We start from the raw sequence: 15,287 nt of genomic DNA on the forward strand, positions 1-15,287 counted from the left end.
GCCTCTTACTTTGGCTTTTTATTTTCAGGTTAAAAATTATATATATATATATATATATAAACTTCACACCCATTGAAAAGTAATTTTCTTGCATCTAAGATACACTATAAAGCACTGGGGGGTGGAATACATGGGGAAGTAGCAGTGGAGAGAAGGGACAGCAGTGTTTTTCACTATAGACTATATTCTTTGTAGCTCTGTCTATGCAATTAAACCAGTATTAGAAATTGTCTAGTCTTATATTCACGATTTAGAAATCTGGAGAGGATGGAGGAGCCGAACTGTGATCCTAGAATGACAGTTACAGAGATGGGCGGTCGGAGTGCAGGGATCCTTTAAATACATTGCTGACTATGCCAAGAATGTCTGCAGATATGCTTCAGGTTGCCTGCCAAAGATCTCATGGGACTGTTGTCACTGATACTATTTAGGGCCACGCTCCCCAGTGTTCGCCATTCGTTTTCATGTAGCACTGCTTCGCAAGGGTCGTCACCTGAAACACCCTGGGTCTCGGTTTCTTCACCTGTAAATGCGGGGCTTGCATTACAGAGGAGTTTCTGGAACGCACAAGCAGCAGGACCCGCGGCGTTTGGAAGCGGAGCGCAGGCCAGTCGCTGAGCCTTCTGGCTCAGGCAGAGGAAGCAGGAAAGTGGGATTTGTCCCAAAAGGGCTTGGCGGGAGGTGCCCCTCACCGCCAGTGCGACTTAGCGGCCCCGGCCGTCGCAGGCTTTTCGGCGGCGGGCTGGAACCGGCCCCGATCGGGGGAGGAAACCCCGCGGCCTGGCCTCCGCACGCGCCCAGCGGCTTCCAGCCGCTCGACCGGCGTTAAACCCGCGGAAATTCGGCTTCGCGACGCCCCGCGCGCACCCGCCTCCCCGCGTCCCGCCCTGGAGCCCGCCCAACCGCGCCGGGGGGCGGGTTCCCGCGAGGGGGGCGGCAGCCGGGCGCTGACTGTCGCTGACAGATTCCCCGCCCCCCGGCTCGCCACGTCCCTCACGTACCGCTCGGGCGCGGAGCGCGGCGGCCACCTGGCGCGGGGCTCGGGCTGCTCCCGCGGGGCTCGCTCGGCATGAGGCTGGCGCGGCTGCTGCGCCGTGCCGCCTGGGCCGGCCCGGGCCGCGGGCAGCGCTCCGCCCGGCGCGACGCCAGCCGCAGCCTCGCCTCCGGCTCGGGCTCGGGCTCGGGCTCCGGCCCGGCTTCGGAGGGCGGCGTTCCGGGCCAAGTGGACTTCTACGCGCGCTTCTCGCCGTCGCCGCTCTCCATGAAGCAGTTCCTGGACTTCGGTGAGTGCGGCCCGGGCCTAGGGCCTTTGTGCGCGGCTCTGTCGCCTCGGCGCCCAGCTCCTCCTCAAAGTCCGCCTTCCACTCCCACCCCCCGCCCCACAGGGCTTTCGGTGTTTCCTTCCTCCCTCGAGGGCACAGCCTGATGCTCAGGTGCGTAACTGGGGGCGTGTGCCTTTTTACTGTGTGCGGTTGAAAAAGCTGAAGGGCCGCGGGGGGAGCGACCGTGCGTCTGGCAGCGCACGTGCCCAGGGCCACGCTGGTGGCCAGGCCCCTCCCCAAGACCCCGGCTCCCGGAGAGGTAGTGTGAGGACACCTCCCGGAGTCGGGTGCCGTTTCTGCAGACTGATGATAAACGCCCAGTTTTGTGTGATGATTGCAACAACGGGGCATGACGATAAGGGGAGGCAGGTTATAACTGGCCAAGTGTTCATAGAATGTTTTTCTTGGTACTGGCTTGACTGTTTCCACCAACAGCACGTTCAATTCATCAGCAGCAAAGTCAGCCTTGAGCACGTGTAAAGTGCCTGAGTACAGGACGCTGGGGTTTACCACATTTCACAGCCTACCCCATTTCACACCCGTGGACGCGTAGAGGCGACTATCCACTTTTCTCTTTCTCTGATGGGTGCTAACATTCTAGAAGGGATGTAACAAATTACAGAAGAATTTCAAAGTTAGGCTTTTAACTTTGACTTCTCATGTGGGGGCCTTGAGGGGAAAAGGGGAGACTCTAATACACTCTAATGAAGTCATAAAATGTAAGTAGAAAAAGCTGTCTGATGCATTGTGAGTGCTGTTAGGTCACTAACATCACCAGAGGGTTTGAGACCTATCGGCATGGCTGGCAACTTTATCCTAAAATTGTGGTTTACAGTGGCGGGTGTTTTTTTGTTTGTTTGTTTGGTTTTTTTTTTTTTTTTTTTTTTGCTCAAGCCCTCGGTTTTTGTTTTTACTTTAAAATGACTCTAGTGTGCATAAGGGGTGAATGTGGCCTTGTTCACAAGTATGCCACTCACTTTCAAATGTTTTCCTTTAATCCTGTAATTCCTGCTGTTGCAATCTAATTTTTGCTAACGTTGTCTCTTGCTGAAACAGTAAGATTAAATTGGTGAGTTTTAAATGCATTGCTGCAATAATCTAATTTTTTTATGGAAAATTAACTTTAAATGGAACTGCTTGCCAGAGGATGTTCTACAACTGTTCTGCTTAGCATCCTGATACAGGAGTGGAGGAATGAGCAGGCTGCTTTCCAGGAATTAGACAATTGAATGGGACTTGCTGGGGGAGACACTGGAAGAAGGTTGCTGACAGGCTTTGGTATTTTTTACTTTTTGTTTCCTGAAGGCCCTTCTGTATATTTGCTCTTTGGTTATGGGAATTAGTATAGTGTACTCGTGCACATGACAACATTTCTGTTTTGTAGACAAGCATTCACTTCTTATAAACCTGGACTTAGGAAACGTGTTCTAAATGATGGCAGCAAGTTTATATCAGGTAGGCTTTGCAGGTGCTGTTGATCAGACTCCTCACTTTGCCCAGACTTGCTCAGGTTGCCTTAGTTCTAATACAGGAGATCACAGTGAGGATGCAAGTAGTGGAGACAGGAAAGTGTCTTCATTGTTCCACAAAGTGCTTGTAATGTCAGGAATTGGAAGGTTATTCAGGGTGCCCTAGAGACTGGGTTGTCATCTCACCTTCTCTTCTTTACTTACCCTGTAATTATGGTGATGCTACCGCTCTGAGGTTTCTGGCCAGATAACTCCCCTGTGTTTCTCCCTGCTTCTTGGCTTCTGCTGCTTTATGGCTTCCACTTACTGCTGTTCCCACCGTGTCTGGTTTCAGGATCTGTGAATGCTTGTGAAAAGACCTCATTTATGTTTCTGCGGCAAGAGTTGCCTGTTAGATTGGCAAATATAATGAAAGAAATAAGTCTTCTTCCAGATAATCTTCTCAGGACGCCATCAGTTCAATTGGTACAAAGCTGGTAAGATTCCCGCGTTTGCAGTTTTAATGGAGCTGGAGACTAAACTCAAGACTAAAGCAAATCCTTTTTGACTCTTTAGTGGAATCTTAAGATAGTAGCAGCATTCCAGTCCTCCTTTTTCGGGGTGCGTCTGGGCTGATCCCCTGAATCCTGGATTCTTCCACTCCTTGGTTTTGAGAAAAGAAATCAGCTGCACAGAAATGCAGACACTAAGTTTAAGATTTGTGTTATAAAGTCTGCAGGGATGTTATAGTGATAATAGCTACCATTGTTGAAGTGAGGGGTTTACGTACAGTACCTTTAATCCTTTCCACAACCCTGCTCAGTAGACATTGTTATCTTCATTTTACAGATGAGGAAAGTGACTCCAGCAGGTTAAGTTTTTTGCATGAGTCAGTACCACTCAGATCAGAGCTGGGATTCAAACCCAGAGTTTTTGTTTCTGCTGTGCCATGCTTCAGTCAGAAAGGTGAAATGTATTAAAGGGTGCATATTTTTTATAAACTAAATTTATTTTATGGAAGTATACCTTTATAAGTCACAAAAGGTAAAATCTTTATCATTTTAAAACAATTAGAAGTTATTGGAATAGTGTAGAAACTGTGATCTCTCTTCTAAAAAATGATAGTAGAGTTATAAAGGGGTGTACACCATATGTGACCACTTACATACAGGCGTTCTTGTTAATGTTATTAATTTAATAGTTTTATTCTCTTAATCATTATACATTTCAAACAAAATAGTTGTGCCAGAGTTGTCTTTTTTTATTGATTGATTGCCTGATTTTATTTACTTATCTTAAATAATTTTTTTCTTTTTAGAGAGAGGGGAAGGGAAGGAGACAGAGAGGGAGAGAAACATCAATCTGTTGCTTCTTACACACCCCCAACTGGGGACTTGGCCCAAAACCAGGTCATGTGCTCTGACTGGGAATTAAACCAGCAACCTTTTGGTTTGCAGGCCAGCTTACAGTCCACTGAGCCATACCAGCTAGGGCTGATTACTTGATTTTAGAGAGAGAGGAAGGGGTGGGAGGAGAGATAGAGGTGGAGACAGAGAGAAAGAAGGAGGGACAGAGAGGGGGAGAGGAAAGACAGATAGACAGAGACAGACATCAATCTGTTGTTCTACTTATTTATGCATTCATTGGTTGATTCTTAATGTGCCCTGACCAGGGATCAAACCCACAACTTTGGCATATTGGGATGTATCAGGATGACAGAGTTCAGTGTTAATGGAAAAAATTTAGCTGCAAGACATTTCCCAATTATGATTCATAGAGATCCTTGCTTTCCTTTTGTAGGCATTATAGTTTGTGCAAGAAGCTGATCTAACATCAATTTTTAAAAAGATTTTATTTATTTATTTTTAGAGAGAGGGGAAGGGAAGGAGAAAGAGAGGGAGAGAAACATTAATGTGTGGTTGCCTTTCGAGTGCCCCAAACTGGGGACCTGGCCTGCAACCCAGACTTGTGCTCTGACTGGGAATCAAACCAGCGACCCTTTGGTTCGCAGGCCCATGCTCAATCCACTGAGCCACACCAGCCAGGGCCTAACATCAATTTTAAATAATAAGTGAAAGAAGTATGACTGCTATATACTGTTGACCCTTGAACAACATGGGTTGGAACTGTGTGGGTCCACTTGCATGTAGATTTTTTTCAATAAATACAGTAAATGTATTTTCCTTATGCTTTTCTTGAAAACATTTTCTTTTCTCTAGCTTACTTTACTGTAAGAGTGCAGTATATAATACATGTAACCTACAAAATATGTGTTTATTGACTATGTTATTGGTAAGGCTTCTGGTCAACCGTAGGTTATTAGTAGTTAACTTTTTGGACAGTCAAAAGTTACATGTCGCTTTGTGGCTGGGGTGCAAGGGTCCCCGGATGTCTAGATGTGGCCTAATTCCCTAGCTGTTCAAGGGCCAACTGTATATGATGATAGATGCCATGTAGTCCAAATGTGGAGCAACTACAGACATTTAAGGAAGAGACATTTGTTTAGGAACTATGATGGAATACAAAGGAGAACAGAATTTTCTCTGGAAGCTTATTCCTTTTTTTTTAAATTCATTAAAAATAGCATATGCTGCATTTAAAAAACTGATCTGTGTGTAACATGTTCTAAGTATTCAAATCCCTCTTGAATAAAGAGCACAGTTTTTCTTGCCAGTGAAGAGAAAGTTAATGGTTAAAGCAAAACAGTAGATATCAGAATCACTTGACTTTGGAATGTAGAGAGGCAAATTGCTTGTCAGCACCAGCTTTCCAAACCAACATATGGATTTACAGATTTTTTAAAAGCACTTTCATTGCCCCAGACTTCTGCTGACCTTTTACTCTTTTTTTTTTTTATCCTCACCCAAGGATTTATTTATTGATTTTAGGGAGAGAGGAAATGGGGGTGGGGGCGGGTAAGAAAGAAAGAAACATCAGTCTATTGCCTCTCGAGTGCACCCTGACCCAGGGATTGAACTGGCAACCTAGATGTGTGCCCTGACTGGGATGGAACCCACAGCCTTTTGGTGTATGGGATGATGCTCCAACCAACCCCGTCAGGGCCAGAGCTTACACTCTTGAAGGTCATTGAATGGTAGTGAAGTGTTTTTAGCTTTGGCTCAAGGTGGCATGACCTTGAGAAAGTCATTTGGCTTTCTTTATTTTCCTCCTTCCTCGACAGGTGATTTGCAACCTTGAATTTTAGATAAATTAAAACCTACCTTTTCATGACTTTCGTGTTTTTCTTCAGTCTTGTTTAAAAGAACTATGTGGTGTAGATTGTAGGCTTTCAACAAATATTTGCTGATTGGACATAAACACCTAAAATTAAGATTTAAAGTAGAGACATTTAAGTTAGACTCCTAGGCTAGGGTCGGCTGGGCTCTACATTTTACTGAGATTAAGACAAGTTAAGTCATTTGCTCATGACCACATAGTTAGTGGTGACAGACACAGTTCTCATGACAACCATTATTTATACTGTAATGTATAGTGGTAAATTTAAAGAATTTAAAAGCTATTTCAGAGTATAGAAGTTTAAAAAATAAAAGGGGTAGGAAACCACACAATCCTTCAATCAAATTTAACCTGTGCTTTTAGGAGAAAACGTGTACTTTCTACTAGTTGTACCAGGAACTTCGCTAAAATGTGATTGAGTATAAAAACCCTACTTCATCCTGGCTAGGTGGCTCAGTTGGTTGGAGCATTGTCCCATACAACAAGAGCTTGCAGATTTGATTCCTGGTCAGGTCACATACCTAGGTGGTCGGGGCACAGACAGGAGACAACTGATCACATCGGTGTTCTGCCCTCCCTCACTCCCTCCCTCTTTCTCTAAAATAAATAAAAGCATATCCTCAGGTGAGGATTAAAATAAAATCCTACTTCAACCATAATTTAATTTATAGCACTCTTCTAAATTAAAAATTACAAAATGTTAAAAATACCTTTTGAGCATTTTTACAATATTGAACTCTCAAAATGTAAAAGAACAAATTTACCCTATTCATTTGTATTTTAGGTATATCCAGAGTCTTCAGGAGCTTCTTGATTTTAAGGACAAAAGTGCCGAAGATACTAAAACTATTTATGAGTAAGTATACTATTTTGACCTTTATTCTGAACACAATTTTTGTACCCTTTAAACATCCTATAAAAATATAAACGTATTGAGCTTAAACCTGCTATTGGATCATGGCAGGGAAATTGATTCACTTTTAGTTTCCCACTACTCTAGAACACGTGGTAGTGTATTTGTCTACAGCAGCCCCCACAGGCAAGGCAAGTAACATAAATCAGTAAATCGTTCTGGGAATGAAAAATGCTTCGTATTCCTCTGACCTCCAGTTGTGGGAAAAGACTGGATCGTCGCACAGTTCAAGTGTAATGATCCACAGATATCTAGCTGTGGCCTTAATGCCACTTGGATGCAACGTGAGGACTCAGCCTGGAGGGGACACGCATCTAAAGGCAACCACCTCGGTTGCAGCTAATCATTGCCACACCGACACGCTGCCCAGGTCATCTGAGTTTTTTATGTGTGTAAAGAAAAGTCACAAGTCTACATTTTTAATGTAAAATCTTCCAATTTTGAATGATTGGAAGCTAATTAAAATTTTTAAAAAGTACTCAAGGCCTACAAAAACATGGGAATGGGTCTCTCGTTTACGACCTGTGTAAGTAAGATGATGTAAGTAATATGACCACTTTAATAACCAACATACCCGAGCTGATACCCCCAAGTAGTCCCCTCAGGCAGTTACCTGCTTATTCCAATGAATGTTGCTCAAAAGTTGGAGACCACCTCTTTTGTCGTTTATATATATTTTGACTGTCTTTAGAGGCAACGGCAACACTTCACTTTGTAAACATGGTTTTGGTCTGAAAATAACATCAAGATTTACTCTGTGCATATGTGTGCAGCACATTTTACATGAATGGTGCCATTTGATTGTTAAAGCAATTAAATTGAGATAATGTTGTCTATCTGCACAGAGAGGTTAAGTAACTTAAGGCAGCATAAAGGTCATAGAGCTGGCAAGTGGTGGGACCAGGATTTGGACACAGGTAGTCTCAAAAGGAAACATTATGTTACTTTTATGTTATATGGATTATGCTATGGAACCTTCTGGAAACAGTCATTCAGAGCAGTCAAGCAGAATAATAGTGTTTTGTGTTTTATAAAAATAGAGAGAAAGGTGAAATAAACTAATAAAGGGGTGACTAGAAATGATGAGATATTTGCTGTTTTTGAGGAGTTTTATTGTTTGTATTTTGGATTAACAGCTTGGTTTTGAAGCTAATTACAAACTAGGAATTTCAAATATGTTTTGAGCAGTGAGAGCATCATTGGAATAAGTTAATAGTACTCAAGATGATGACTTTGAATGGGAAAGCACTCATTCGAAAGTGTGAATTCTGATGAATATGTCACAAAATGGATTTTATTGCTTCATAATTAAAACGTCTTTTCTCCTTTACTTAGTTCTTTAAATTATCCATGCAAGAATGTCTTCTAATCTAAATGACAGAAATGAGAAGGCCAGATGACTTGAAAATTTTTCTTTTCACACAAGAATTGACTTTTCTTCTCCCATTTTTAAACTTAGAAGATGAGCAAAATTAGAATTCTTTCCTACTTTTCTGTTCTAAGTGTTCTTTCTCTCTTTGAACCCTAGGGAATAGTTCCAGAGCAGACAGGCTGTGTTGGCTCACTCACCTTCATTCCTTACAGAGCATATGTTCCCGAGAAGCAAGTGCTCTGTGTTCTCTTACACTGACCGCCTCGGACACCTCCCTCCTAGTGAGCGCTCAGATGGTCTTAGTTGGTAATGGTTAAAGAAGACCATAACATTTTTAGGATTATGCTTTGGTTCAGCCCTGCTTTGCAGCCTTCCAAGAATATAATTAAATGTCAAAAGCTTTATTTTGGAAGTCCTTACACCTTCACAGATTCAGTGTATTTTCTGATCTGAAATATATTTACATAAGTGTAGGAAAACGTGCACTGAGGCTCCTTTTGCTGATTAGGGATTTCTTCCCTGGTGTAGTTGGTTAAACTTCGATTTTAGTGCTAAATCGACTTGTCACAAAATTGGCCTGTTTTGAGAGACAGGTTTGTTTAGCTTTACAGATACCGTGATACGGATCAGGAACCGGCACAACGACGTTATTCCCACGATGGCTCAGGGCGTGATTGAATACAAGGAGAGCTTTGGGGTGGATCCTGTCACCAGTCAGAATGTGCAGTACTTTTTGGATCGCTTCTTCATGAGCCGAATTTCAATTAGAATGTTACTCAATCAGCACTGTAAGTGTCCGGAAAGTCAAGAAGCGAAGCTAAAAAAAGTGTGTTGGTATATTTTAAATTTATTTAGCAAACTTCCCTTTAACAAGAATGTTCAATTTTACTTTTTTTTTGCATGTTAAGAAAAGTAAATGCATTCCCATACAAAATAGGTGGGTTTTTTTTTTAATGTAAAATATTGTGTTTATGTTTAAGAATAATGTTCTATTGTTTGGTACCATTTAGAGAAACAGTTTTCAGATCTGGAAAAGGGCATTGGATATTTTGGCTTTTTTTTTTTTGTCTTTGATATTTTATTTCTTGATAGCTTTATTGTTTGGTGGGAAAAACAAAGGAAGCCCGTCTCATCGAAAACACATCGGAAGCATAAACCCAAACTGCAATGTAGTTGAAGTTATTCAAGGTAAATACTTACATTTCTCCTTTCAGAAAGCATGCAGGAATCAAAATTGTTGAGTGCTAGTTTTTGCTATTAAAACAACTATATCATGAGATAAGAATGTTAGGAGTGAATACATGGGTTTGCAAGTAACTTTACAATGTTAACTGAGCCTTGTGCATAGGATGACTATCTTGACACAGTGATTTGTTAGGCGAAGTGGAGTGATATGACGAGGGTATCTGTTTCACTTCAGAAATGTTAAGCTCCCTTCCCCCTTTCTAGTTCCCTGTCATAGGAGCCATAATTCATAATAGTTTGGTGTGCATCTTTCCATGCTTTTTTCTGTTTATACCACATAAACTCATACACGTACGTGATTGTTCGTCTTACATTGTTGTTTTTGGAAAATGGGGTTCTCTCTGTTTTTCTACAAGCTCACAGACATTATTTCATGTTCAGAACATGTGGCTGTACCGCAGGTTTTTGAATGGCTGTATAGATGTATTAGAATATATCAATCCATCCTCCTTTTGATGCACATATAGTTTATTTCCATTTTTTTCCTATTGCCAACAGTACTGCAATGAACATTTTTAGATATGTGCTGACTTTTGCTAGTATTTTAGAGAGGAATTAAAAACATTTAAAGTGCATTTAAAATTTTGACAGCCCCTGTAAGGTATGAAACAATGAATGAGAGTGTCTATTTCTTAAGCCCCACAAACTCTAAATGTTTGTTATATGTATTGTAAACAATTTCTTCAGTCTGCTATTTCTCTTTACTTTGTTTTTGGGGTTTTTTTTTTTTGTATTGTATCTGTCATTTTTCCTTTATGGCTATTAGACTTTGTCATGTCATATTTAAAAAGATCTTCCCCAAACTAAGATTTTTAAAGTATATTTTCTTCTATAGAAAACTTTAAAATTTCATTTGTCAATACTCTTGCCATCTTAATGAATGAAACAGATGTAAATTTATTTAATGATTTTGGTTTGTTTGTTTTGATTTACACTAGATGGCTATGAAAATGCTAGGCGTCTTTGTGATTTGTATTATATTAACTCTCCTGAACTACAGCTTGAAGAACTGAATGGTAAGCCTGATGTTGTCTTTTCCTCAATGATCAGTGTTACAGTTACCTAAGAAGGAATGATACGAATAACTTAGATTTGTTGTAATATAAAAGGACTTCTTCATTGGCTGTGAAAGCTGGGGGAGAGCAATCATGTGCATATGTGTAGTTAATGTAGTTGCGTTCTTTCTGAAAGATAATTTGTTTTTTTCTCCCCTGTTTACAATTTTTTTAATTGATAATATTGATGATAATAATGATTCTTTGCTTATCTTTGGTTTTCTGGTTAGAAGAAAATAGAAAAAAGTGATGCCAGGAAAATTACATTTGACTTTCATATACACTGCAGTAATGCAAGGTTTACCCTTGAAGATTTTTACTTCCTGAGTTATAAATCATTTTTTTACTGTTGAGGAAGTAGAAAGACTGGAGGTGTCGAAGAGGAAAGAAAGACACTCATTTATTTGGGAATCTGTTTATTTCTGATGGCCTTTTTTTCTGATTTAGTGCCATTTGGACAAAAAAAGGTTGAGGTGCCTTGGAAGGAGATTTATGAGTCTCACTGTTTCTCCTAGAGGTGGGGTGATTTAGAAGAAGGAAGAACATTTCCTAAGTTAACATGACCCTTTAAGAAAAATAAAGTTAAACAGGCTTTTACTAAGTTGTATTCTGGACAGCAGTGGAAGAAGGTATCCAATTGAAAATAGAATTGATTGGTGTTTTCCTAAAGAAATATTAATGTATTTGGTCCATAATGGTACCATTCGGTAAGTAAGAATCACAGTGCACAGTGGTAGTTTGGGAACCTGAACTACTGTGGGCAGTTTGTAGAAGTTCCATCCATGTTTCCAAGAAATACTTTATTCAGGGGAAAACCCAGTTTCTTGGCTGCATTAGAATTCTAGGGTATGGCGAGGCTTACTCCTTTGCTTTGCCGAAGGTGCTGTTTGACACACTAGCTGCTCACCAGGCCCACCTGGGCACCTATTAAGTGGTTGAATGTAAAATTAGCATCTCTTGATAAACTGATACTAGCTTAATTTTTTTCTTCAGATCTATATCCGTGGAAATGCCTGAAATAAAACAGAAAACCTTCCACCTGAGTGAAACATTTTAAAAAAATGGCTTTAAAAAAAAAAGAATGTATTTATGTGAGTTGAACCATAGAATTTATAGACTGTCATGCTTCTTTTTAGAGAGCAAAATTCTGACCTTAAGGTGGAGTGCCCTTTAAAAAGACTCACTGTCATAGAGAAGAATGGGACCATGGGTTGGTTAAACTGTTTCTAAGGACACATTTGTGACCGTCAGGTATTTTTCTAGGTGCGCATGGGGTTCAAACACTAATGCCCCGAGGAACTGGCATGGCACTTCTCCCCCAAAAGATGCTGTTCGCCACAGTAAATGTTTTCATCACTACACAGTATAGTCTTTAAAATGCTTTAAGCACATCTCTCTGTACTTTTATATTTTTCTCTTCTGCTCTGTAGCAAAATCACCAGGACAGCCAATACAAGTGGTTTATGTACCATCCCATCTCTATCACATGGTGTTTGAACTTTTCAAGGTTTGTAAAATAGTATTACATAACCTTTTCAGTCCTTTCCTGAGCTTAGGAATCTGCTCTGAAAGTTAAGTGCTCTACCGGGTCTTCCACAGTTTCATCAAAAGATGTCATTTCGCATTCAGCGTCATGTCATGTTCCTGGAGACCAGCCTTTTGTCAGCACTGATGGGCACCTCAGTGTGGTGGTGAGCTCAGACTTGGGAGTCAGAAAGACCTGGGTTTGAATTCCAGGTCTGCCGCTTAATTATGTGTGTGACCTTCGCCAAGTCACTCAACCTTTTTGAGCCTCAGTTTCCTCTTCTGGAAAACAAGGATAATAGTACCCAGGTTATTATGAAGATTGGGGATAACATACTAACTGTCCAGTACAAAGTCAGTACGATATAGGTACTCAATAAAGTTATATTTTTACAAAACAAAATATTTAGAAGAATGATTCCTAAACTTCCACTCTTAAAGGACTAGAGTCCTACTGTTATATGCTTTAAAACATTTTTTTTTAGAAAGTCATTTATATTAACTTACAGGGCTTTTACTGTTATATTTGTTCTTTACAACAAATTTTAAAAATTGAATAAAATTTATGCTAGTAATGTTGAGAATATTTTTTTCCCCTCAATGACACTTGCTGGTAGACAGGAAAGTGGGCAGTAAATGGTTCGGGTCCCTATGGCTAAAAGTGACATGTTTAGTCAAGCCTGTCGTCTCTCTCTTACTTTAGTCACCGAGTCTTCAGCCAGCAGTAGACTGGGAGAGAGAAGAGTTGGCTTTCACCCTGATTATGAAAAAGAAATACGTACTGAAACAAAGAAAGACTTAATAGTGTCTTAGAACAGCAAGGGTTCAAGAATGCTTTTGTTCTAAGACAGCCCAAAAATATCTAATCCTTCCAAAAATCTTTCAAAGTGATTAGATAAATGATCGGCACTTAATGGATTAAAAGTAATTTTTTCCTTGAAATTTCAGTCACATAAAGATCTTGTTCCCCATGATGCTTAATAAAAGAAATACTACCATATTATATGTGAGATTTTATGTAACGTCAGAATAATGGCTTCCATTTGGAACCTAATTTTAAATGGCCTTTGGTGGAGATGATAGAATCTCCTCCTCAGGGATACGCAGTCCTGACTGGTGTGCCAGAGTCACACTTATCTGCAAATTCAGTCCTATTTTTTGCCTTTTTTACTTTATCTAGTCTTACCAATTTCTACTCCAATGCTACATGCCATGTTATCATTTAGTGCTTATGATTAAGTTGGCAACAAGTACCCTGTATCCTTTAGAAATCGATCAAAACAATTTTGCAATGTCAATATCCTTGGTTTCAAACTAGTGGTAAATTAGATTAGTTTCTACATCATAATAGGACCATTTCTGTTAATACTATATGAAAAACATTTTTTCCATAGAGCAATTTATGACAAAATGGTTCTTAAAGAAAGAGATGAAACTTTTCATAAATAAGGTTTTTCTGTTACCTACTAAATAATAAAAGCATTTGGATAGAATTTTCTGCTTTAATGTAAATTAATTAAAAGTGTTGAGACATCTGGTTTTGCAAATATGCAGAATTTAGTTGAAATCCTTAAATCAAAATATCTCACAAGTTCTCCAAAACTGATGATAATTTTTTTAAAAAGGTAACTCTTTAAATATGGTTATAAGAATTATGATTCTTTGGCATACTTTCATCAAATTAAAATTTTTAAAATTTCAAGTAGTGCATATATAGTTGAAAATTATAATTAGTTTCTCATTTTTAAGTTGTGTTTTTAATGAAAACCTACTGTATTTCAGAATGCAATGAGAGCAACCATGGAATTCCATGCTGACAAAGGTGTTTATCCACCTATTCAAGTCCACGTCACACTGGGCAATGAGGATTTGACTGTGAGGGTAAATGCTTCTTTTTTTCCTTTTAATGATGTACAGTTATGCACATAATGTCTACAAGATATACTTTTTCGTAGGAGAAAGAAATCCAACTCCCTAATAGCTAATAAGCATGTTCCTCCATTTATCTGGCGGATTATGGAATTATCCCTTGAATTTGTTTCTATTCTGGTGCCTAATTCAGATGATTCAAGTTAAAGTAAATCCTGGGGGATTTAGCAGGATTATGAATATCCATTCTGATACCCACTTTAATACATAAAGTCTAAAATATTTGGGTATTTGCTGTGTTATGTAGATGGTACATAATTTTTCATTTTTAAGCAATGCTTTTCAGTCTACTTTTACTTTAATTATTTCATTGGCTTCTGAGAATGACTCTTTAGTTCAGAGCACAGGTAATTTTCTTCTCAATTTTGCAGATAACAAACTAAGGCAGTGGTCAGGTTGTGATTACACAGTGAATAAATGACACAAGACTTAAAATCAGGTCTGCTGACCCCAGTGCCAGGCCTTTTCCACTACGCTGTTCAGACAGCCCATTTTCTAAGAGTATGGTGATGTTTCTCTTTTTTAAACAATAATCTAAAATTTTGTTTTAAAGTAATAAATTCAGGAGGTATAATACTCAAATGTGTCAGTTCCTGGCCATTTGTGAATCATTACTCAAGACAGTCTTTTAGTTATTTCTTGTGATGTATTGCTTTATTTTTACGTAGTATTTTGATGTTATTTCTGAAATTAAAAAAAATTTAAACAGCAAATATTAGCTTTCTGTTATGGTAGCTGAAGAATCAGGTCTTTGAGAGTTCCTCCCCTCCCCTACCCAGCCATTTTCTCAATAGTTAAGTTCATACATGGAGTTCTAGGTTGAAAGTAATAATCTTGAGGACTTTGAAGGCATCTACTGTTTCTCTTTTCTTTAAGTGTATAATTCAGTGGTTTTTAGTATATTCACAGGTAGTGTAATTATATCACTGTCTAATTTCAGAACACTTTCATCACTCCCAGGAAAAACACAATGCCCATTCAGCGATTACTCCCCACTTTCCTGTCTTCCCAGTCCTTGGAAATCACTAATCTACTTTCTGTGTATGGATTTCCCTGTTCCGTGCATTTCGTAAAAATGCAGTGACTGACTGCTTCCATTTAGGATAATGTTATAGCATGAATCCATACTCTGTTTATTTTTATGGATGAATAATACTCTGTTGTGTGGATATAACACACTTTGTTTATCCGTTTATGAAGTTGATGGACATTGGGTTGTTTTCATTTTTTGGTTGTTATGAA

The 15,287-nt window shown here is 39.6% G+C and overlaps 1 protein-coding gene across 1 annotated transcript in view; it reads left to right on the plus strand.

The window, feature by feature from the left end:
* Window positions 1-497: 497 nt before the first annotated feature.
* PDK1 (pyruvate dehydrogenase kinase 1) overlaps window positions 498-15,287 on the plus strand; it is a 31,908-nt gene continuing 17,118 nt past the window's right edge. The window contains exons 1-8 of the mRNA XM_024561514.4: window positions 498-1,283; window positions 3,126-3,267; window positions 6,792-6,863; window positions 8,896-9,080; window positions 9,385-9,480; window positions 10,476-10,553; window positions 12,023-12,099; window positions 13,899-13,997. Coding sequence (XP_024417282.2) covers window positions 1,070-1,283; window positions 3,126-3,267; window positions 6,792-6,863; window positions 8,896-9,080; window positions 9,385-9,480; window positions 10,476-10,553; window positions 12,023-12,099; window positions 13,899-13,997 — 963 coding nt within the window. The 5' untranslated portion in view covers window positions 498-1,069. The remainder of the gene's footprint in view (window positions 1,284-3,125; window positions 3,268-6,791; window positions 6,864-8,895; window positions 9,081-9,384; window positions 9,481-10,475; window positions 10,554-12,022; window positions 12,100-13,898; window positions 13,998-15,287) is intronic.

This window comes from Desmodus rotundus, chromosome 2 (assembly GCF_022682495.2).
Source record: "Desmodus rotundus isolate HL8 chromosome 2, HLdesRot8A.1, whole genome shotgun sequence".
NCBI classification, from domain to species: Eukaryota; Metazoa; Chordata; class Mammalia; order Chiroptera; family Phyllostomidae; genus Desmodus; species Desmodus rotundus.